This window comes from Sturnira hondurensis, unplaced genomic scaffold (genome assembly GCF_014824575.4).
Source record: "Sturnira hondurensis isolate 20B ecotype Veracruz unplaced genomic scaffold, ASM1482457v3 Scaffold0021354, whole genome shotgun sequence".
NCBI lineage: Eukaryota > Metazoa > Chordata > Mammalia > Chiroptera > Phyllostomidae > Sturnira > Sturnira hondurensis.
Window position 1 is genome coordinate 4,165,275 of NW_028093985.1, and position 24,651 is coordinate 4,189,925.

The window sequence follows — 24,651 nt, forward strand, 5'->3', positions numbered from 1 at the left end:
GCTCTCGGGAGGGCTATCTGGAGGTGGCTGTTTGGGATTAAGGTGAAGACAGTTGTACCTTCCATGTCTTTCAGTCACTCTTTGTTCACCCTTCTCGTCACACTGTGAGCTGTCTTCTGTCCTCTTCCTATCCCAAAGCAGTATTATGGCCGGCTGTCTGTCCCGCTGACCTCTGAGCTGTGAGGCTGTGAGGCTGTGAGCCCTGTTGCTACCTGGCACAGCACACACACTGCTGACTCCAAATTGGAGCCTCTGGCATTTGTCTTTTTAACTTTTCAGTTGGTTTAACTGATTTCCTAATGGTAAGACTGCCTCAGGATTTCTTTGTTTTTTGACAGAAAATTGAGTATAGTTCACTAGATTTTGACATTGATGTGTGTGACTAAGATGGGAAAATAATTTGGTTCAGTAGATAAAATTATTTTAAACCTGGAGTCCAGGAGGGAAAATAGTAAAAGGTTCTTAGTGTTGAAAGTGGGCAAACCACTGTAGTAGGTTATTAAGGGTATTTATCAGGGGGTAATAGTAATAATAAAAACAAAGGCTGACACTTACTGAGTCTTTAATGATATGCCTGGCAGTGTTCAGAGTACTATATGGGTGTAATATCGCTTAATCCTTCTGACCTGATGGGGTACATACTGTTATTAGTCCCACTTTATAACCAAGGCAACTGAAGCCCAGAGAGGCTACCGAGGGTCACACGGCTAGGAAATGGCAGAGTTGAGCCTGCAAACCAGGCCGTGACCAGAACCTGCACTGCTACTGACTCTGTCAGCCATTGGCTTCAGAAGGGAGTCAAGCATTTTTCTACAGTTAAGAAACTAAAAAGAACAGTGGCATCAGACCTGAACTTCAGCAAGGGCCTCTAAGCTGTTGTATTGGGATATCTTAAAATGAAGAATCATGGAACTGAGAACCAGGAAGACCTTGGGAAGTTAGTGTAGTCCAGATCCTTCATTTTGTAGATGAAAGCTTGGGTTTTGTGACTTGCTGAGAGTCACATACCTAGATGTTGCCAGCCCCGGGGCCAGGATGCAGGGCTTCTGATCCCAGGTCTGTGCTCTTTCTGGTCCACTGCGAGGCTTTCGTCTGCAAACGTGCATCTCACATATTATAGCATAAAATGAACTGTTCATGATGTGATCCAGAAAAGCTGAAATAAATTCAACTCTTGCCTTTTAAGTTTGCATTTCATTACTACAGAACCTTTTAATGTATATATTGAAAGTAGTAGAAAAAAAGCCAATAGTAATTTTTAAAAAAATCTCATTTTAGGACATGTTCATTGATTTTTAGAGAGAGAGGAAGGGGTAGGGGAAGGGGGAGAGAGAGACAGATGGAAAAGCATGGATGGGTTGCTGCCCTCATGGAGAATGAAACCAGGGACCTCCTGGTGTACGCTGCAACCAGCTGAGCCACACCAGCCAGGGCCTTGACCTTAACAGTACTTTTTAAAAACTTTCTTGCTTCTTGGACTTAAACTGATTTTATTTGCACCAATGAGATTTTAGCTACCTCAGCAACACTAGTGAACTGCATGTACCTTGTCAGGTGATAAGATAATCCTTATCTACCTTGGCTAGTATAGCTCAGTGGATTGAGTGTGGGCCTGCAAAGCAAAGGGTCCCAGGTTCACTTCCCAGTCTAGGGCACATGCCTGGGTTGCAGGCCAGGTCCCCAGTTAGGGGCATGCAGGAGGCAACCACACATTGATGTTTCTCTCCCTCTCTCCTTCTCTTCCTCTCTCTCTAAAAAATAAAATTTAAAAAATCCTTTTTAAAAGAAGAAAGAAAATGGTTATCTCACAGCAAGTGTTTTCGTAAACATAGGAAGTGATGGAGACATTAATTCCACAGCTTTCTTTGGGATGCTCACAAGTCTTTGTGATGGTTATTAGGCACTAAAGTGCATAATAAGTTCAGTGTTGAAGAGCTACAAGATACTGGTGGGTTTCATTTAACATTGGATGGGCTTTTTTTTTTTGGATGAAGACTGGGGTTCCTATCTGCTTCAGGTAATGAAGGGCTCATTTGGATGTAAATGCTTGGGAAGGAGCCAGCAGCTGCTGCTGACTTTTTAGCAGGGGAATCGTGGATAAGTTTCCTACAAAACTTATGCCCCCTTGAGTAATCTTCTTGAAAGCACCTGCCACACAGAGTTGGTATAAAAATCCACCGTGAAGTCTTTTTAAAGTTTAAACCTCAGCATTGGAGGACAATATTAAAAACTGAAGCCAAATAAAATATATACATTAACATTTAAAAAAATTTTTGGTAAAAGTATGTACCTGCAAGTGAGATTGTACATCATTCACCCTAGCTTAACCAAATCTGATTTCAGCTTAAAAGTGAAGATTCTTCCATCTAAAAATGACAACTTCTTAGCACCACCTAGTGGTAACTTTTAATTAAGCCAGAATATTTGCTGATTATGAGATTTATATTAGTATTACAGTGTACAATGGCGAAATAAAAAGTAAAATTAGAAATGGCCCTAATTCCTTTAGTACCACAGGAAAAAATTAACACCTTTGTTTCCTAAATTGTTTTAGTTCATTTTACCAAGCCTGTGTTTTGTGGGAGCCTAAATACCTTTATTTAGGGACGTCATAGTAGAGAAAAATATTTTTATATGGTAGATATTCCATAAATGGTAATTAAATGAATGACTTGGTAAACAAAGGAAATACTTAAAACAGTTTTGTCAAAGGACACTGAACACAGATGTGGTATCCTCTTTCTAAACCTGATATGAAATTGCTAAAGTAGTAATTTAAAAAATAATAATTTGCAATAAGAAAGAGTGTCATCCACTGACCAAAAATTTCAACAACTCCCTAGGAATGCAAACAGGATTGGGCTGACTGAGAAACAAGACAGGAGAAGACCACAGCCCCCATACCACCAAGGGATGCAGCTGAGCTAGGTGCTGTCCCCGGCTTGCTCCAAGCAGAGACAGTGGGAAAAGGAGAGTCTAAAAGCCAAGTGCAATAGGACTTAGATTGGCCAAACCTTCCCTAAAGCATCAAGTGTAGAGGCCGATGGCACGGTGGCATATCAGTACTCAAGATAGCTGATGAGCACAGGAGCACACAGGGAACCCCAGTCTAAGAGGGCAAGACGCTGGGCACCCTGCTGGCATCAGCCCTACAGGCTACCTCAGGCTGGATTTTGTCATGGTGACCTGTGGCCAGCAGTGACAAACAGCAGTTCTGGAACTCTGAGATGAGCCCAGATCAGGAAAAGCCAGACATTTGTAGGAAACCAACACTGTGAAAGAGGCATCAGATTCAGTGAACAGAGCCAATGCCCGAGGAACAAATGGAAAGATTGAAATGTGTGCAATCAGTGATTCATCCAATGTATGTATTTTATAACTACTGAGTACTTATATACAACAAAACCAAAGGTAAAAGTCAGAAAGAAGAAGCTTGGACAAAGATGAAATTAGAAAACAATAATGAAATGTATGGTTATCTGAATGTTGGGTACATAATATGAAAATAAAAGCATGCATCTAAAATTCTAGATTATATCAACCTTGCATATAAGTCGGGGAGTAAAAGTGTAAATATAGTAAGGATAATAGTTATTCATTAGCTTAGGGTTCGATACAAGAATACAAGTTTAACATATGTTAAAAGGGTAGCAAAATGTAAGTAATACAATATATAACATTACTTGAAATAATTTGTGTTGAAAGATATTTAATGGGTGACTCCTACATAAATTTTACTGTCATATTTTCAAAATTTCTCCCTTTGAACTGTGTTTGCAATTTTCTTTGTAGATGAGTTCAGGTGTATTTTTTAATGTAGTTGTAAAAAGGGAAGAGGAAAATGCAAATCAGGTATTAAAAAGAACTTGAAGTGATACAATAATACATTTTTTATTGTTTATGAATCTATTTCCATTTCTTAAGGTATGTGTGGCTTGATTTTATTTTCTTAGAATTCTTTTGCAGCTTTACCAAACCGGTCTGTTCAATTCTGTTGCATTTTTCTAGTTCTGTCACTAGAAAGGAACCAGTGAGGAGGCTGACAGCTCATGTGTTTCACGTGAGAAGAGCTCCCATTTAACTGGAGTGTTCTTCTGTGTAATAATGAGTTGGAAAGTGGTTCATAAGATATTATGGTCTTGAAATTGTCAGCATGCTCGTTTTGATTATAGTGACTTGTTTAGCATGGACCTTGGGTAGTGAAACTTTTAGAGGCTGGGTTAATAGTTTTATATGCCCGATAACCTCTAAAGACCTCGAATTTAAACTAAGCTATGTCCCCTGTCTTTCTAGTTTGAATCCTGAGCACATGATGCCTATTTCACATTGAATAATGTTCAGAGTCTAATACATTTTTCTTCTGTTGGAAAGATATAAGATACAAATATCATGGTGAAATTTAGTATTAAAATTGCCAGATTGTTAAAATGTCATTTGTTCTTTGTCCTTTGGTTGTGGTTTTGAAGGAAAAGCTGCAAAACCACTGAAAAGTAAATACCCCAAAACAACCTTAAAAATTCAAAAACTAACTAGTAGGTATTTCCTGAAAGAAATGGAAATGGCCAATATGTATGTGAAGAAAATGTTTACCCTCACAGCTAACAAAAGGAAATGGAGACTTTAAGAATCATTTTTGGCTTATCACACTGTCAAGGTCCTCACCAGTGGGGTCCCGTGGCGATGGGGCGAAAGGGAACAGTGTTCTCGTGTATTGGTGGCCATCAGTGGGTTCAGCTGGACGGTCGGACCCTGACGACCACCACAGACAAGGCTGTCACCCCTAGCTCAGAAGGACGGAGATGTTCCGAGGACAGAGATGGACCCTCGAAGCTTTGCTCTTCAATGGGAGCCTTTTCAGCACTCCATGTAGCTGTCCACCCAGCCATCTGGAAGCTGTTCTCTTTAGTGCTCCGGGTGACAACTTGGGTGAGACCCATATTGGTGGGTGCAGGACCCTCCCCAGCGTGGAGCCTCGGCCCCCAGGAGCCAGTATCTGGTGTAACCACTGCACCACATGGCTACCTAGTTGCCTGCTGGGACCATGCCAGTTATGAGTCACGGAGCGCAAATACCTGAAAATATGGTGCCTCTTAGGTATTTAGAATTCCTTTGAGTCAAGATGCAATTTATCAGTCAGAGGTTATTTTTCTTCTAAGCAATGATGCTTAGGAGTCGGGTTGTCAGTACACCTAGGGGGACAGAGCAGGATGGTCAAGTCCAGGTCAGATTCTCAGAAGGAGAGGGGTTGGTTAACCCTTTACTCACAACCATTTAAAGAGCTCTATCTCTTTAGAAAAAAACAATTTGTATGTTTATTTTTAGAGAGAAGGGAAGGGAGGGAGAAAGCAAGGAAGAGAAACTGATCAATTGACTCTCACATGCCCCCAACCGGGGACCTAGCCCACAACCCAGGCATGTGCCCTGACTGGAAATTGAACTGGCAACATTTCAGTCCACAGGACAATGCCCAACCAAATGAGCCGCACCAATCGGGGCCATAATCTATTTTTAAGAATCAGTTTGACTATATATTGAAAGTTTTGATTGTGTTTATACCTTCCAATCTGGCAGTTTTGTTTTTAGGGATTTATAGTAGCAAATAAGATATATACACAAAGATGCATCTATATATATAAGTAGGTTCATTGACATGCTGAAGAATTAGTAACCATCTGAATTCTCAGCAATTGGTTAAGTACCATAAGTTTGTAGTATGGACTACTATGTGAGTTTATGAAATAGATGTTTCCAGAAACAACATTAAAAGAATTTATACCAAAATTTATTTAGTGTGATTTTCAACATAATTTGTAAAAAATCATTCATTACTAATTTTTAACTTTGACCATGTATTACTTTTCTAAATGGTTGTTTTTTACAGAAATGATTTTTAAAAGTTAAGTACAATGCATACTATTTAATTGATTAGTCAGTTTTTTCTAATACCATTAAGCAGGCTTGACCTTGAACTCCTTTAATGGAAGTCTATGTCTGCCTTAAACTACTCAGATCCATCTCCCATCTGTATGGGAAGCAGTGATCTTGAAACAGTTAAAGCCATTGGAATCATTCTCAGTTCATTTTCCCACAGATGTTATTGTGTAATTTCTAGCTTCTAATTAAAACCTCATAAATAATAACCCTGCCAAAATTTATAATAAAGTGAACCCAGAATTTTTTAGTTGGTCTGTAGAATTAATCTTCGGGGATGGGATGGTAGGATAAATCTGAAACAGAACTACAGCACAGTGATTAAATGGGAAAAGCCATGAAACCGTGTATTTTCACCTTTGGTAGAATTTAGATGCCAGCCCTTACCTTCGTTTGCAGGTTATAGGTAGGTTAGTGGGTGTCATCATTACTTCCTCAGGGATTTTTAAGGATCTGTGTGTGTGTGTGTGTAATTTTATGTGTGTATGTGTGTATATATATAATTGTATGTGTGTGTGTGTATTATATATATATATATAATTTACTCTCCACCTTGCACTGAGTAATCTGCTCACACCGCGGTTTATCTTTAACCTCACCTGTCAATCGTCTTGCCACTTTACCTGTTGGTTCAGAAAACGTAAAACAAGTATTTCCTCAAGGGCATATGGTACTTTGAAGAATACTGACAAGGACAATATAATAATTTGAGCTGTACTTTCACTAAAATAGGAGTCATGTAAGGAAATATCCAAGGAAGTGTTTAAGTTATGAAAAAAAATAAACTTTCATTTCTTACCTGCTGTTTTTTCATTAGTTGAGTTTCTGGTTCTCCCACACCTGGATGGCAGGGTCAGCTGACTCTGCGGGAGTGCGGGGTACTGGCGCAGGTCTCCGCTTTGCAGGAGACCAGTCTTCGGGGTAACCTGGGCTTCTAGTCTCGGTCCCACTAGGGACTGTGTGACCTCGGGGCTCGGTTTCCTCACCAGAAAGTGAACGGATTAGATGAGTAATCTCTTAGGCCTTTCCCAGCTAAAAAAAGCCCTTAAGATTTAAGTAATTTCTAACTCTAAGATTTATAATAATAAAGTTTCTGATAAGTTTATGTTTTCTTTTTCAGTTTATATCTGTTCAAACTAGGCATAGCACCCCAGATCCAGGATTTGTTGGGCAAGGTGGACTTCACAGGTACTGCTTTTTATCTTTATGATTTTTTACAATGTAATTACTAAGACGGTGGACCAGCACCTTTTGTTTTCATTGCGATATTTTTTAATTTCTTTTTTCTCTCTCTATTGATTGGTCAGAGGAGGAAACATTATTTTGTACTCAGCTAGGTCTCCTTTCCCCTGCATTTGGGAAATGAGACACTGAGGCTGACTTCTGCCTAAGGCTCCTGTTTAGAAATGGCCCCACCTTCATGATAAAGAGTCTTTCTTTCTTTTATTTTCTTAATAATGACACATATTTTTTATTTTTTATTAGAGAGATAAGTCCCACATATCTGGGAAAGGGACCCTAGGATGAAAACATTTCTCTTTTTTTCCCAGTTTATTGATTTATTTTATTTTATTTATTTTTCAGAGAGAGAGGAGGGGATGGAGAAAGAGAGGGAGAGAAACATCAATGTGTGGTTGCCTCTCACGTGGCCCCCACTGGGGACTTGGCCTGCCACCCAGGCATGTGCCCTGACTGGGAATCAAACTGGCGACCCTTTAGTTCGCAGCCCATGCTCAACCCACTGAGCTACACCAGCCAGGGCAAAAACATTTCTTGATATGAATACACGTATTTCTGCCTCCATTTCTTGGGCTCTCTTTAATTTGTTGTTCTTTTTCAGAGGAGGAAATCAGTAATATGAGAAAGGAGCTGGAGAAATATGGAATACAGATGCCATCTTTCAGCAAAATAGGTGGTATTCTGGCTAATGAACTGTCGGTGGATGAAGCCGCCTGTAAGACTATTTAAAATCTAAACTTGCCATTGACATCAGTCTGACTTATATTTTATTTGTTGATCATGGTCACAAGAAACAGAATATTTAGAAGATAGGTTTAAACCCCTCTGAAAGCTTTTATTATATATATTAGACATGGTTAATTTGAGCATATTTGAATATAAGCAAGTAATTGATTTGGGACTTTATTTATTTTGTTCTCAAGAAAGACAAGGAGGGAGAGAGAGAGAGGAGCATTGAGGTGAGAGAGAAACATCATTTGGTTGCCTCATTCACACACCCTGACTAGGGATTGAACTCACAACCTAGGCATGTGCCCTGACTGGGAATTGAACACACAACTTTCCAGTTATGGGGCGATGCTCCAACCAACTGAGCCACAGTGGCCAAGGGCTAATCTAGGACTTTAAGCATCCACTTGTACAATGTGAGTTAAGAGGTTCTAGAAATGTCTTTGTTCTTCAAAATATTTTTCGTCTTTCTTTGTCCTTAGATTTTAGTGGTAGGGCACGCTGCTATATTCTCTTTCAGTGTAGCAAGTTAAATTACAGGCATCTCTTAAAAACAACCTGCTACTTTAAAAGTGTCAGCATATTACCCTTCCGATGCCCAGCTGGTTGATATAGTGCTTCGTTCATTTTAGCCTTTCAGTGCGGGTTGAATAAATGAATAGGGACTATATAACAGGTGCTGAGACGGGACCCAGATAGGCGGACAGGTGGAGTTTGTCAGAGGGATGTCCTATGATGTGTCGGAGGCCCCTTGTTTGGTACACTTGCTGGGAGCCTAAGAAGAGAGCAAACCTGCTTAAGTGTATGCAGTGTTGGTGCAACTGTCTGTGTTATCATTTGCTCATAAAGAAATCTTGTTTTTCCTCTTCTCAGTGCATGCTGCTGTTATAGCTATTAATGAAGCTATTGAAAAAGGAATAGCGGAGCAGACCATTGTAACACTAAGAAACCCGAACGCCATTTTAACTTTAGTGGATGAAAATTTTGCACAGGAATATCAGAAGGAACTTTGGGAAGCCAAAAAGGGAAAAGAGGAAAATGCAAGACTGAAGGTATTTGATTAGATTCTTAGTAGTAAATATGGTAGAAGAGTAGCTAGTTTGAAAAAAGTAATACTTTGAAATCAGCTGGCTGTGGTCTCTACAGCCACAGGCAACTGGCTTGGGTGAAAGTTAAGGGGGAAAGAAGACCTTGCACCTTGTAAGGAAATTGGGTTCCCTTTTACGATGAATACTGTAAGTTGCAAGGTTTTCAAGCTCATTCTGTAAACTTACTACTTATCTGAAAAGTGTAAAAGTAGCAGCTAAAAATCTTTCCTGGTTAGACGTCCCCAGACCTCATACTTGCCGAGCTACCTTTTTTTTTTTTTAAAGATTTTATTTATTTATCTTTAGAGGGGAAGGGAAGGAGAGAAGGAGAGAAATATCAATGTATGGTTGCCTCTCGTGAGTCCCCTGCTGGGAACTGGCCTGCAACCCAGGCATGTGCCCTGACTGGGAATCGAACTGCGATACTCTGGTTCGCAGGCCCGCGCTCAATCCACTGAGCTACACCAGCCAGAGCTTTGCCGAGCTACCTTTATATTTGTTAGTACAGGTTAATAATTCAGTGTGGTGGAGTTTAGAGGGGATGTTTTTGAACCCACTCTCCTTATATTTCCATGATTTTGAGGACAGTGATTTCCTCCGCAGCAGGGCAGCCTGCCCCATGCTGACTTCACACTCCCCACTTCCTGCCTCCTTGTGTTATTGAAGGCTTGTCTGTGCTGTGCTTCCACTTGTTCGACAGCTCTCCTCTCTTTAAGCTCTTCCCATGTCAGCTTCAGCCCCATGACCAAAAATGACCACTTTATCTTGCAGCCTTTTCTCCACTGGTGGCCTCCACCAGCCTCCGGTGTGCTTGCCCTATGCTGGCCGCCCGCCTTGATGTGGTCTGCTCTGCTACCTACGTGCTGATTTGTCGCTGTGGTTCTCCTCTGTATCAGTGTCTTGGCTTCCTCCTCCCTCTAAATGTGAGGATTGACTTTGACATGGAGTCACTCTTGTCTCTATTCTTCCTCAAGTAAGCTTATCCACTGGTTGAAGAAACCCTTAGCCTCACACCAGACATCTCTAACACTCCTCCAGATAACTCCATCCACAGGCCTTCTGCTCATCACATCAGAGGTGTGTTCATTCCTATTCCACCCTTCTCACACGTGTGCCCCTTGCTGGCTTCCCTTCAGAACAACTTCCACATTGTTTCAGAACTCGTTTTATGTCTCCCATGGCCTGTCCATCCCTGTATTCTGTTGCCTTTTCTTGCCAGGCTTGCATCCATCCACCTAGTCTAGTCTCAGCACTCTTGCCTCGGCCCTGCCCCTCCTAACCTGGCCTCCGGGCTCCTGCAGTACCTTCCCCCACAGTCACTGTGCATCCTGTCATTCTCCGAGCCTGTCCAGGGCCTGAGCTTGAAAAATTTATCTTCAGCTGCAGATCTGGTGTCATTTCTCCAGAAACTTCCCCTGATTTCCTACCACCTACTGGGGTACAGTGACGTCCTTTTCTTGTCCTTAAAAAACCTCCAGGGCACCCAGCTTACCTCCTCACCTTTCAGCCAAGCCCTGGACACGCACCCTGTGCTGCAGGCAACCAGTCCCACCAACCTTTCCCACATCTGTGACCAAACCCTGCCGCCTGCGTCCTGCTCCCACCTCTACTGTTGACATTGCTCTGTTCCTCCGGAACACCCTCAGCTGTTTCTTTTGTAAATTTGTTTTCCAACTGAACACTGATTTCTTCTATGAAATGTGTTCTGTTGTGCTAGCTTTATTCATTATTGTGTTCTTGATTTTATTAGACTGACTCAAATGAAACTGCCAATGTTTAACTGGTTTTGGTATTCAAAATGTGGTGACATCAAGGGGTCCAGTGTAATGTTCACATCAGAAAATTAGGCCTTTTCTGACACTCCCAGGGCCTATGGTTCCTCTCCGTGGCCCTTGCTGGGCACTGGGAGCCCTGGGGCCCCGCACAAGCAGGCTATCTCAAATGCTCACGTTGCTTTCAAGTGAGTGCTAGCTGGTGGCTCTTTTCACTTCTTGAATTTTTGCTTTTGACTCTTGAGCTGTGGAAACATTTAACCTGAGGAGTCAGTGAAGACTTTGCTTTGCAGAGTAACTGTATTTCCGAAGAAGAGAGAGATGCGTATGAAGAACTGCTGACACAGGCGGAAATCCAAGGCACTATCAATAAAGTCAACAGTAAGTAATGGCTTCTTCTCAGGAAATAGGTACTTCTGTAAGATATGAACTTGCCTCCTCAGAATCTCAGCAAAGCTCTCAATTTGTACTCTTGTGAAACTGCCTTAGGTGACCAAAAAAAAAAAATCCATGAATTGTGAATGTTGCTGTTAATTAAGCTGTTTCATCTGGCAGTTTTCTGAAGAGCAATTTTTGGAGCTCTTGTCCCCAGTCCACACAGAGTAGGTCAAGGTGTCTTGCAGTTACTTTGACTGTCTCTTCCTGTCGCATCACAGGTACAGTGTGTCGTGTTTTGAACCTGCCCCTTATTGGGATATTGTTGATGATTGTTTAGTAAAATATCATGACTTAAACACTCTCATTCCTTGCCCATGATTATGTGATGGCATTTGATTGGAATTGCAAAAGGTATTGTTGACAGCTTGACCCGTTAATACTTCCCAGTTACTAGCCTACAGTTTGTACAAACTGGTTCCTCCCAGCCCCTGTAGTTCCAGTGCAAGCAGGAGAGGCCTGACCGGCCAATGGAATCCCACAGTGCGGGTTTAAATCCGCGTCCCTGAGTCTCAGGGAGTTGTGCAGTTCAGTTCTTCTGTGGTGTCGCTACAAAGGGCAGAAAGCAGCCAAAATAAGCATATGCCAACTTAGATACATTCATCTCTTTATTCGTCTTTTTCCCCTTTCTAGTAAAATTTATTTTTACTTGAAGCAGTAAGGAATTCTATCTGATGTTTATTTCTCATAGGTCAGCCTAAATAACCCATATACATCCCCAAAATGAATACATAAAAAACCATTTAGCCCATTTAATAAAGCATGTGAACTGTCTGCCAAATATATATGTGGTGTTTTCACTAGTTACATCAGCCCTAAACCTCGTCCTCGATTTAACATCATCTGTGAGCTTTAAATGCTCTTTATCACTCTTAACACCTTCCCAACCATGCAGACCTGTAGGTGTAACCGGAAGTTTGTCCCTAAGTTGAAGTAGAGACACATCCAACTTCACCCAGTCATTAAGCGGGCCCAGAGAACTTGGATGTGAATATCTAGGTGTTCACAACTGAGTAGGTGTGAGAAATTTTTCACATATACACTGCTAAGAGCTCCAGGGTAACTTAAAACACACACACACACATTAACATATTGGAATGTGTATTCCTATTCTTTCCTTCTACTAAATGTTGAACATGTTGTTGATGATACACGGAGTGTAAGTTCAAGTTTCTCCTTCTGTTCCGTTTAAAAGCTGAGAATTTCATTAGGCTTGGCAGAAATGGATTACAGGGAGAAATTAGTGTTGCCAGTAAGACATCTGAGGTCCATAAGTTTAGTGAGGAAACAGTTCCATAGCCCTTCCCCATCCTTTATTATGAAATGTTTATAGTCACAACAACAGATTTCTGTTTCATGTTAAGTAAAATGCTTTATGTAAATATTTTAATACTTTACTCCATGACAGATTTAATGCCAAATCAACTATACTTTTTCCCCATTTGTAAGTAAAAAGCATGAGGTGATTTGCACTGATGCATAACCAGCTGAAATTATGAAGGACGTTGCAATAGTTGATGGTTTCAAAGGTGCAGAACATGATTATTCTGAAGTTTTTGATCTCTCCCCATCTGAAAATTTATAGTCGAATAGAGCCGAACATAGTCTTGAAAAAAAAAGATCCCTCCAAAGCACGTTTTCCTCAGTGACTTGATGAGGAGACAATTGTGTGCTTTCAAGTGTGTGTGTACAACTCCTCAACAAGCTTTTCCCCAGCCAGGTAGGTAATTACATTAAAATGTTAAGGTGTCTACATTCGTAGCAGCCATCTTTATGGTGTAAGTGACAGCTTTGATGGCCGTGTCACCAGCTCTGTTGCCAGACCCTTCAGCTTAGTTTGAAGTACAATTATTTAACTTTTGGGTTTGGCACGTGCATTCCACTCATCACATGGCCTATTCTGTGACGCTCAGGGCTGGGAATTTTGTTAAATGCACAGTATAAAGCAGTGGTTAAGCTTACTTTATTTTTATTTTTTAGAAGAAATGGTGCACTAAGAGTGTTTTGAGGATGTGATTTTTCTGGTAATATTTTACCCTCAGTTGCAGAAACATGCAATAGAGTTTTCACAGGAGAAGCAGGGTGCCTTCCAAAGTAGTCAGAGGCAGAGTGGAAGGGTCTCGTAACTTTAACAGAAGAGCAAACACCACAACCAACTAGTGACCTTCCTTTCTTGTTATTGATATGACACATTCGTTCATTTGTCATATTAATTCTAAGAATGGAAAAGTGTGTTTGGGTTTTTCAGATCCTTTAGAAGAAGTGTACATTTTCCGGGAGGGTGGCACAAAAGACTGCATTAGTTGCAAGTATGTCCTGCTACTGAAAGATGTCTGCCGGTGGAGAGGTTGTTGAAGGTAGCTCCTTGCGAATGTAGTTAGAGCAGACGAATTGTCATCAGTTAAAAAGAGTTAGAATAGTCTTAGCTGCCGTGTAGCTGTGTATTAGGGAGACAGAGAAGCTCTAGGAATCTATGGGTCTCTGCTTTTTCTACCACCCTGAAGCCTTATTTACAAGGCAAAACCCTGCTGGTTCTCTCTGTGTGCTATTGCCTGTGCCTGGTGGCAGAGTTCATCACTCTTTCTTCCAGTTGGTCAGCAATTTCGTTTCTATTTTCTGAAACCTATGCTAAACCCACTGGTTTAAGCACTTTCAGTTTGGTCACTAAAATTCAGGTCTTTGTAATCTGAACATTGCAGCTGGTAAAGACATCACAGAGCTTATAATTGGGTCAGATCATGTCAATCAAGCCATTCTGTGGTCAGGGCTGCTTTTTTTTTTTTTGAATAAGTTAACTGATACTAGAACAGACTTATTCAATTGTAAGAATTTTAGTATTTCTAAAAATATACCTGGATTACTTTGCATTAAGAATCCCAATTCATAGAAACATGGAGCTCAGGGAGAATGTTCTGAGAGCTAGTCACATCGAGCCCAAGCAGCAGCGCATCCAAGTGCCTCCTAAGGGTTTCCCGTGGTTCTGACTCAGGGTGCAGATACAGCAGCAGGGCAAGACCTCCTGCAGCTCCGTCTCCTTCAGGAGGCAATGCTACCACACAGCGAGCGTTGAAGGGCAATGCCTGCGGGATCTCTGTGGCCCAGCTCCCAGTACTGTATGGATTCCGAGGTGTGAAATCCTCAGGGACTGGAACCACGTGAAGGCTTCATGGAGGAGGGACTGATGGGGTCACCTGCCCACAGTGCCCTCAGCCTCATGGATGAGATATGAGACAAATTCACAGACTGAGACTACCCAGTCTTGTGGAGGAGAAGGGATGGCACAGCTACTCCCTCAAGGGGGGAGCACCTCAGAATGGCCTGACCACTGTTTCTAGGGGAGAGTGAGCTGACCGTTGCCTAGACAGGCTTTTATTGGGCTTAATTTCCACAGGAATACAGGTCCAACTCATTAGTCATTGTTAAGCAGCAAGGATCAAAGAGTAGATAGCATACAAAGAACTATTAGGGCTTCTTCTGAGTCAGGGTCTATCAGCTGAAAGGCTACTAAACTTTGGGAAACAGACTCATTTCCTGCTCAGACCTTTATCATTTAACTAAGAACATTCTTATCAAAGCAGGCTTCAAAGGATTTTACATATCCTTTCTCAGGCCTGATCACCCAGGGAGCCCACCTTTTCCAGCACAGGGCTGCACCGCCCTCTGTCATTTTTTCAGGCTTGAGTCAGACAGAGGAGGCAAGATAGCCAAAGAATTCTGAGAGACTCCTCAGGGACAGAATGAGGACTCAGGCTTCATCAAAGCCAAGGGGTGAGGGTTCATCACCCCCTTTCTCCACAGCCCCCCAAGTCCTTCCCTGGGGCCTCCATATGATCATGCCTGTCTTAGGTCATTCCCACCTTGGGGAATCTTACCCATCATTGGCTAACTGATCAAGCGTTGGGGGCCAGTTATGAAAAAAGGAGCAGAAGCGTCACTCCTGCCAGGGAGATAGAAACTTTGTCTCCTTAGTGGCTTATGGTCCGAAGGTCGGTCACTCAGCCTTAGCCATGGGGGGGTTACAGCTCCTGAAACCAGGCAGGGCGGCTCCCAACAAGGGACGACCAGGGCTGGTCCTCAGAGGAAGGGTTTTGGAAGGATATCACGCTCAGCAGGGACATTCTCGTATCTCCAGCTCTGTCAATGCCGAGTTCCTTTAGGGACTACCCTCAAGGGTTGGACAGACTTGCAGCCATTTCCAAGGCTCTGCCTGCACTGCCACTGCAGCAGTTCAGAGTTCATAGACAGTGGCTTGCTAGGTTCTGCTTTTTGTATTGTTCTATTACAGTTGTCCCAATTTTCCCCTGTGGCTCTCCTCTGCCCCTCCCCCGTGCTCCCACAGGCAATCCCCATCCTGTTGTCCATGTCCATGGGGCATTTATACTTGTTCTTTAACTAGGCTGTACCCCTTCTTTCCCCCCTTATTTCCCCTCCCCTCTGGTCCCTGTCAGTCTGTTCCTTGTTTCCATACCTATGGTTCTATTTTGCTCATTTTCTGTTTTGCTCATTAGGTACCACTTATAGTTGAGATCATGTGGTATTACTCTTTCACCACCTGGCTTATTTCACTTAGCATAATATTCTCTAGCTCCATCCATGCTGTTCTGAAGGGTAGCAATTCCTTCTTTCTTTCTGCCGCGTGGTATTCCATTGTGTAAAAGTGCCACAGTTTTTTAATCCACTCATTTACTGATGGCCACTTAGGCTGTTTCCAGCCCTTGGCTGTTGTAAATAATGCTGCTACGAACAAAGGGGTGCATAGGTTCTTTTGAATTGATGTCTGAGGATTGTTAGGGTATAGTCCTCCTTGACTAGCTGGGGTGGTTGGGCCAGGCCACAGTGGGGAGAGTGGGCCTTCTGACAGGATGTGATGCCCCGCCCCAGGACTAGCTGCAGTGGACCACATCAATGCTGTCATTCGGGAAGGCGACCCCGAGAATACGCTGCTTGCACTGAAGAAACCAGAGGCCCAGCTGCCTCCTGTTTATCCCTTTGCTGCTGCCATGTATCAGACGGAACTTTCCAACCTCCAGAAACAGAACGCCATGGTAAGTCAGGGGAGACTGTGGTTATGGGGATGTTCATTATCAGGAGTCCAAGCCAGAGAAATGTTGCTCAGGAGGTGCAGGGGGAGGTAGCGTTTCCAACGTGTGCCAGTCCCCAGTCTCGCTGCCGCCCTGGACTAGCTCCATGGCCACCTTCCTCTTTAATTCCTGCTTTCGATCCACATAAAGAATCCAAGAGTGCAGTTCGGAAAGGCAGACAGGTCTCTACACAGATACACGTTGAAAGCAGGTGCTTGTTCTCTCTGACTTTTTAAAACTTTTTGGATAATTTTTAAACTATACTGAATTTTTTTAAATATGTTTTTTTATATAGAAAAATAAGCTCTAAATCAGCGTGTCTAGATCGGTGACCAAGAACATTAGCACCATCGCTTTAGTTTTTGTAAACGTATGCTCCTTGCTGTGCTAATGGTATTAAACAGCACTATTTACATAAGGTTAGAGTAATTAAGAGCGCGTGTACTACAAACTACGCCAAACAATGGAACAAAATGAGACGTGCTGGAGCAAAGCCAAGGATTTAATATAGGAGAGAGCTAGGATTTCAAAAAGGTAGGGAAAGGAATGAAATTCTTAACAAGTATTTCCCCCTTTGGGGAAGAAAACATTACTTCGCCACACATATCAAAATAAATTTCCAATATAAACAGTTAGATGTAAAAAAAAATTTTTAAATTAAAGACCTAAGGAAAAAAAGGAAGACTTTGGATCATAAAAATCAGAAAGAGCACTGATCCACCCAAAAATTAGGGCCGGGAGGTTAAAGCATAAAGAGCAATTCACAAAATATCTGGTATTCATAATGACAAACACACACAGCAATATTCACACTGAATCAGAAGTAAGTAAGCATAGATTAAAACAAAATACAATTATCTTTGGAAATCAGATCAGCAGACTTGTGAGATCCGACCTCGTGTGGGCACAGACCTGGGGTGGCGGGCCTCTCCCCCACAGCCGATGGGACCGTGAGCAGGGCCGCCTCCCTGGGGGGTGGCCCGAGGGGTGGGCACTGGAGGCTCTTCCTGTTTTCCTGACAGTTATGCTCCTAGGAAAAGAACACGGATCAAAAAGTGGTAGCCACAAGGACGTTTCCAGCCTTGTCTCTGATACTGAGAAGCAGGAAGCGAGCCACATGTCTAACTCATAACAGATTGCTCACACTAACATTAAGTGGAAAAAATGAGATTATAATATATAGCATCACCTTGGGGTTTTTTTGTAATTAGAAAATAACAAGTCAGTTTAAAAACACCTCTGTAAATCACCGCATGAATTAAAAGTAGAAGGTTATAAACTAAAGGGCTAAGTGGTACGACTTGTTTTCTTATTCTTGCTTGTGAAGACTTCCTGTGTTTTCTAAACAGAAAGATGCAATTCTGCAATAAAATAAAATTAATTAATTCCCTAAATTGCATCTAGGTTCCCTCATTAATATTTTCTCCTGTTTCTCTAGCTCTGGAGTTCAAGGCCACCCAAACTCCCCCGCAGGCATTTGTGCCCAGCTGGCCGGTCGTCAGCTCGTGGGGGTGCAGGCCTATTTCTTCCTTACTCTCCTTACTGCTTCTGCTGCACACCACGGTAGACACTGGGGACAGCTCACTGAAAGGGGTAGAAGAGGTGACTCTCAGATGATCACATTCTTCTCTTATAATTTTATACTTTCCCTGTGTGTTAAACTTGTAGTTAATTTAATACATTTGGGTGAAATTTATTTACATGTTCCCTATAATAACCTCTTCTTTCCATTTGCTTTGGAAGGGAAAATTATACTTTGTTACTCTAAAATCATTTTGCTGTAAGATTTCTATGGGGATCCAGAAATCTATAATGTATTTTAATATAAATACTACATTGTATATATTAGATACATTTAATATCCTAGATATAAAGATATGTATCGGCTTTTTAAAATTAATTCACTTTCATGATCCCTTTGCGTTCCTTCACTATATGGAAGAAATAACTTTTGGAAGTTCAGCCAAGTCAACATAAAATGGTTTAGATGGAAGGGAACATGGAAAGGGGGAAATGTTCTGAAATCGAAGATACATTTTAAAAATAATTCATACTTATAAATCACATAAATCTGGGAGTTCTTACTTGCTTTACCAAAAGATTTACCTCACATTTCTTCAAATATCTACACCTTATAGTACATTTAAAAATTTCTACCCAATTATAAAAATGTGACTACATTTTTTGAAACTAGAATCAATATTCTTGGGTTAAAGATTTTTATTTACTCTCTGAGGCTGTAAGTTTTAGGTGAAATTCTTTCTTCTTTTCCTTACCCTCAGTTCAAATGGGGAGTTATTAGTTGTACTAATATCTTACCTCACTCAGAAAGTGACAGCGTTATCTAATCCTTGGCTTATTTGGTAAGACCAAGCCTATGAGCAGCCCACAGAGCTGGGAGTAGGAATCAGCTATGGGAATGCAGATGTTTGTAGAATCGTAAATGTTGGTTGTAATGAACTCAGTCCCCAAAATCATCTACGAAAGTCCTAGAAGTTCTCAAAAGCCAAAGAAAAAGAGGTGACTAACGAGCCCTTGTTCTTCTGGACTCTCAAAATCTATGACTTTTCATTGTTCTCTGAAATGTGCTTTCTGAACTCCCATCCATCCACGAGGTGTGCGAGCTCACTGCTACATGTTTCCCAACAGAACTTCTTGGCCCACGAGGAGCTCCTGATAGCGGTGGAAATGTTGTCCGCGGTCGCTTTACTGAACCAGGCCTTGGACAGCAGTGATCTCGTGTCCGTGCAGAGTCAGCTCAGAAGCCCAGCAGCAGGCTTCAACAATCTGGATGAGACATATATGGAATGGTAAGAAATTTTCCAAACCTCTTTTCAACGCAGAAATCTGTGTCTGGCTGATCTCACAAATAAAGGATCTGCCACTTCCTGAAGAAATCTGTATACCCATGCTCATTTGCTTGAAAACCAGTCTACTTTGTCTTAAGAGCCTTCTTACTATTAGAGTTCCTTCTTTACAGTCTTCCTTTTAGGGAAACACAGAGTCCCAAAACAATCATTCCGTGGCAATTGCTGCCTGAATTTATCATAAGCAAAGATTCCCCACACCTTCCTTTGGGCTTCTTTTGGAGACAACAAAATGTAGAAAAGTTGGAAGCAACATTAGTAGACATCCAGTCCAGTTCTTTTATGTTGCTGATGAGGAAACTGAATCTGGACTTACAGACCCGAAGCTTGGCCATTAGGCCCCAAACCCTCCTTTTCCTGAGTGTTAAACCAAAGGAACCCTGAGACCACAGTGGCTCACGGCAGTGGGTGACGATCCTATTTAGTATTCTTCGTTTCGTGCTCCATACACATGCTACCAGATAGTGCAGTTGACAGTATTATAAAACACTAGAGCAGATCTAGGCAGAAAATTAAGAGGGTGGAATAAGTAGCCCAATGAAAGATTCAGCAAAGGAAAAGCCCAAATCCAAAACGGTGACCGTCTATCTTTGTGACCACCAGGGGGAGATGTCTGCTTAGATCTTAAAAGCTCTTCAGCTACTGGTTCTGGAACTGCTCCAATAGGTGGGCTCATTCTCCTGAGTCCTACAGTTGTGCAGGGGGAAAATGGTTTAACCACTTAGAAATTTTAAAAAATGTGTTGGACCACTTATCTATATAGAGAATGGCCCCAAAGTAGTAGGACAGTGGGTTTTTCTCGTTTTTAGTCTTTTTGGAGAAACTCATGTTCTTGTACTGCATAAATTTGGCCACCTGGTTCATATTATGCTTCAGAGTCTCTCTGCAAGGTAGTTTATTTCTACCACCACCGTTTCTGTTAATGGCACCACCCTCTACTCCAAACTTAGAAACTTCAAGTTCAACTTGAGCTTTCCTATGCCTCTGGCAGGCACCGCCTGCTGTGAGCAGCCTGCTCACTTCTCTCCCTGTCAGTGGCCAATCTGTGTGCGGTATACGTGTGCAAAATGCTTCATTTCCCAGTGACCACCTCATTTAGACGTTTTACCTTTGCTTCTATAATAACTTCCAAATCGGTCTTCCTACTCTTTTCTGCCCTCATTCTTAGCTAAGCAGTTTTGCTCTGCTCTCCGTGCTGGAGTAGAAGACAGAGCTGGCCGCTTCCTCAGGGAGCTCACCATCTAGTGGGGAATCTTGATGAGAGAATTGTCCAGACTGTCTACAGATTCAGCATCCCTGGCCACTGCCCTCCGAATGACAGTGCCCCCTCCCTCCAAATCACCCATTTTGGTTATCAAAAATCTCCTCCTCCCCCATCCCGATTTATAAATAACCCATTGAGGAAATGGTCCCACACCTCACTTGAGAACCACTTTTATACCTGTGGTCTTCAACTGGGGCCTGCAGACACAGCCTCCGAGTTCGAATATTCTATATGAGAAACTTAAAATCTGTGTCTTAATGATCTTTTAAAAAATTGATGGGACTCGGTGGGGTCCTGAGATGTGGCGTCATGTGACACAGCGCACTCCTCACCCATACTTGTGTATCCCAGGAGGCTGCTGATGGATTTGTGCTTTGGTGGGGGGGTTGGGGTGGGCGGACCAGCTGGGGCTGTGGGGCCGCGGGGATGGGAGTGGGCCTTGAAGGGGGGGCAGCCCTGGGACTGCAGCGACAACATGTCCCGGAAGCACGTAGGCCCAGGGGCAGGATGCTGTGGTTCCAGGGCGCCATTCTGGCCACCATGGCATCGGCCAAGGGGACAGTCTTCATGGTGTTCCTGGCAGGTGATGAGCGGGCGGTCTACACAGATGGCTGCAAGTTGAGAAGATGAAAGTACCAGAAGTGTCTTCAAACAGTTTTGCTGCTCTTAAAATTGATACCAAAAGTGGAGCCTGCCTACAGTTTTCACTGGTCTATCGTGTAGTGTGTGTTCCATCCAGTTGCTTTACTGTCGACAGTGAACTTCCTTGGAACTAATAGCAGGAAGTGTTTGTGCAGATGAACTTGTTACCAGAATTCACAGAGTCTGGCAGATGCACTCATTAAAAGGTGAAACATCAGTGGCAAATGGCAGCCAGTCAGAAAATTCAGTCTGTATCCCATCCATCTCATTTGAACCTATTGGCACTTGTGAAAACTGTCAGACCAGAAAGGGAGAGGTCTGGGAGATTCCGCTCACTTCTCTTACAAAGTCATCCCGCAGCAGGAGAAAGATCAGGCTGTGCCGCTCCATCTCAGGAGCCAGTAGACGTGCAAATCAGGGACCTGCAAGGACCTCCCCCTCAGAGTGGAAAGATTACCAAAAACCATAAAGAAAGGAGAGAAAAGGCAGAAGATGGGGCAGCTCAAGAGCATATAAAACAGCAGATTGCATTGGATCACGCAAGAGAGCTGCTCATTTTGCAAAGACCAAGGAAGAAATAGAAGCTGCTAAAGCTGCTGCCTCGCTGGCTAAACAGCAAAAATGGAAGTTAAGAGGGACACTTCTGTAAAAGAAAAACACAATTGCAAGAATTCAGTTCTGTCTTCCTGATGGTTCTTCCTTATAAATCAGCTCCCTTCTGAAGTGCCGGTAGGGAGAAAGGCAGTCTGCTGCACAGATGTTGGCAACACTCACAGTAATTTTGCATTAGCAACTGTGTTTCCCAGGAAAGAATTTCGCAAAGAAGATTACAAAAAAAGAAATTACAGGATTTGGAACTTGCCCCAAGTGCTTCAGTGGTACTGTTGCCAGCAGGAAGATCAGCTACATTCTTGGTACATTCTTCCAGTGGAGAATTTGGACATCAGCTGGTTCAGTACCTGTTCCTTGCCATCTAGGGATTGATTAGCAACTTTGTATTTAGTGATCCTCCTCCTGCACAGACCTCAGTGAGGGCAGCGTCTTCAGAATCCTCCCACCTTGCATCATCTAGCAATTCAGAAAAAAAGAGAACCTATGAGAAAAAGAGTGCTGGAGAAGTGGGAAAGACTTTAAAAAGGAGACAAAGATGTATAGATTTCGGACCCAGTGTGATGGTGAAGATGAAAACAACACTTGGAATGGAAATTCTACTCAACAGTTTTTAGTGTGACAAGTACATTATGGGCAATAACCATTGTTTCTCTAATGATTCAATCCAACTGACATTCTCCTGGGGAGGCGGGACTACTTTATGTTTTCTAACCAATCTATAAAGTATTTCTTGATTCCTGCTTATTGGGTTGAAGTCATTTAACTCAGGCAAGTCAAGAAATAAAATAACTTGCTCCCTCCTAGGTCTTTGCATATGGTAACCAACGGCTAGAAGCCTGAAAGGATCAAAAGGTCCGCTACCACCTCCCTTTATCAGCTTTGTTATTCGGTATTTCACACACCCCTTAGCCTGTGCTCTCAGATGATATGTTTTGTTTAGAGCTATTTTACTCCGGAACTCATAAGCCCACAAAGTAACTGGTACATCACTGAGTAATTTGACTGAGTCATAGCATTTTAACTAGCCAATCAGATGGTCATTTATGGGTTTTTTTTCTCTTTCCACTCATCAACTGCAAGCCAAAATCTTAAGTTTTCAATCTTAAACACTGAATAAAAAAACATTCTCCCCCCCCAAAAAAATTGATTTAAGCATTCCCTGGGTCACCCGGATGACCCAGTACCAACATAGATTCAAGGCCCCCTTCAGTTCTTGAACCGGCCCCACGTGACCTTCCATGGCCTCAGCATGTCACTTCCAGTGTCAGCTTTGAACCCAGGTGCTTGGAAGCCCGAGTGACAGGTTTTCAAGTTTAAGAAACACTGCTGAGTCAATGTCTCTTAAACACTACAGTTTGTGTGGGTTCATAGCACAAGAGTGTCGGCATGGCCGCCTTGATGCATTCTTACCAAGGCTCTGTCTAGTCATCATGGCTTCCAGCCCTGGGACTGGGTTTTCCCAGGAAGGTTCTTTTGTCTAATCCTCACAGAGATGATGTGGAGTTGACATTGGCTCCAGGCACATGCTATTCCCAGACTGATTGTTTTAAAACATAGCTATGTTTATCATGCTCCTTTCTTTGTGTTCTCAGTCTTCATTTGAATTAAGAACAGACTCCTCACTCCGAACATAGCAGCATTGTTCTCGTCTGAGCAGCAGCTGCCTCTTTCCTTGCACTGTGCCCTCAGCCAAGCTGGAGCTGAGCACACTGTGCACTTGCTGGCCTGTGTGCTCCTGTGCGAGCTCCTCCAACCCCAGGAACATAGTACCTGTCACCCGCCTCTGCCTGGCCCCGCCTTGGAGCTCCCCAGCCCCCCAGCACAGAGTACACTTCCTAAGTTAGCTCCATGCTTCTTTCCACCCCCACTAATGCCATCTCTCCTGAGAATTAGCATGGTGTGGTCACAGTGGTGCAGCCAAAAGTGTAATTTTGATTCCTCTGAGCAGAGCTCTTTTCTCTTCACTTGTGAAGCACAAAAGCAAAACAGAAACATCTTGTCTGCATTAGCGGAACAGTTTTGAGGACTAAGTGCTTGGTCCGGGGCCTGTCCCAGGCAGGGTGCTCCACCACTAAGATCTCCTTCTGCTTCTTCTTCCTTGGAAGGCCCTTGTTTCTCCTCTTACTGACCGTCTGCAGGACGGCCTTTCCTGTGCTCTGCTGTTTTACTTGTTTGGAGTTCTTGTCCTCTTATCCACTAGACTGAAAGCTCCGTGAAGTATAAAGGCTGCATCTTGTTTTCTGTATAGCAAATGCTTAATAGACACACCTGCTGGACAAAATTGGCATTGTAAACTCACAATGCCCCCAGTCTGTTAGGAATATAATCTTACTAGTCCACCCATGGCAGTTGGTGAGGAGAGCTCTAAGAGAGGTGAGCGGAAAACGACAGGGACCTTTGGGGCCAATACAAACACTCTCCGAAGTTGACGTCTTCAATACTCACACGGAAAAGCCTGTGGAGCTCTGTCGTTACCCCTAAAATCTGTGCCCTCAGACTAGTGTTCATTTCTAAAGAAATGATGGGTGATCGTTGTGCATTCTGTGTTTATCCTTAAGCTTTCTCGTTTTATTCCCATTGGATCGTTTAGATGTTAAGCATGTGAAATGGTCTTGAGGATTTTGCGCTCATTTTTAGAATGGCCCCATCTGTAAGGGATGCTAACCATGCAAGTTGTCATTTACCCTTATTGTGATTATGGTTAGTATTATGTATTACTAGTGACTCCAAGTATCTTCTTAGGTCCATAACTCTTGGTGAGGTGAAAATCTCTCATGTGACAGCTAACCAGTTTCAGGCCTGCGTTTGGTGATACCTCAGTCAGCCACCTGCTATTTTGAATGCTGTTTTTCTTTCTCAAGCTACTCTCTGTGGAAGACACCTCAGTGTCACCTTGGGGCAATACAGAACTTTTAAGAACATTTGTCACAACAGGAAAACACTTTCAGTCTTAAGGCGATGCTAATTCTTTTCAGCTCCCTCAGGAAATCC

The 24,651-nt window shown here is 42.6% G+C and overlaps 1 protein-coding gene across 3 annotated transcripts in view; it reads left to right on the top strand.

Annotated features, from left to right (window-relative positions):
• The window catches only part of IQGAP2 (IQ motif containing GTPase activating protein 2), a 277,347-nt gene that overhangs the window by 159,415 nt on the left and 93,281 nt on the right, over nucleotides 1-24,651 (top strand). For all 3 annotated transcript variants that reach the window (XM_037032366.1, XM_037032369.1, XM_037032367.1), the window contains exons 6-11: nucleotides 7,052-7,119; nucleotides 7,772-7,885; nucleotides 8,773-8,951; nucleotides 11,053-11,140; nucleotides 16,076-16,239; nucleotides 18,925-19,085. In XM_037032366.1, the coding sequence (XP_036888261.1) occupies nucleotides 7,052-7,119; nucleotides 7,772-7,885; nucleotides 8,773-8,951; nucleotides 11,053-11,140; nucleotides 16,076-16,239; nucleotides 18,925-19,085 (774 nt within the window). The remainder of the gene's footprint in view (nucleotides 1-7,051; nucleotides 7,120-7,771; nucleotides 7,886-8,772; nucleotides 8,952-11,052; nucleotides 11,141-16,075; nucleotides 16,240-18,924; nucleotides 19,086-24,651) is intronic.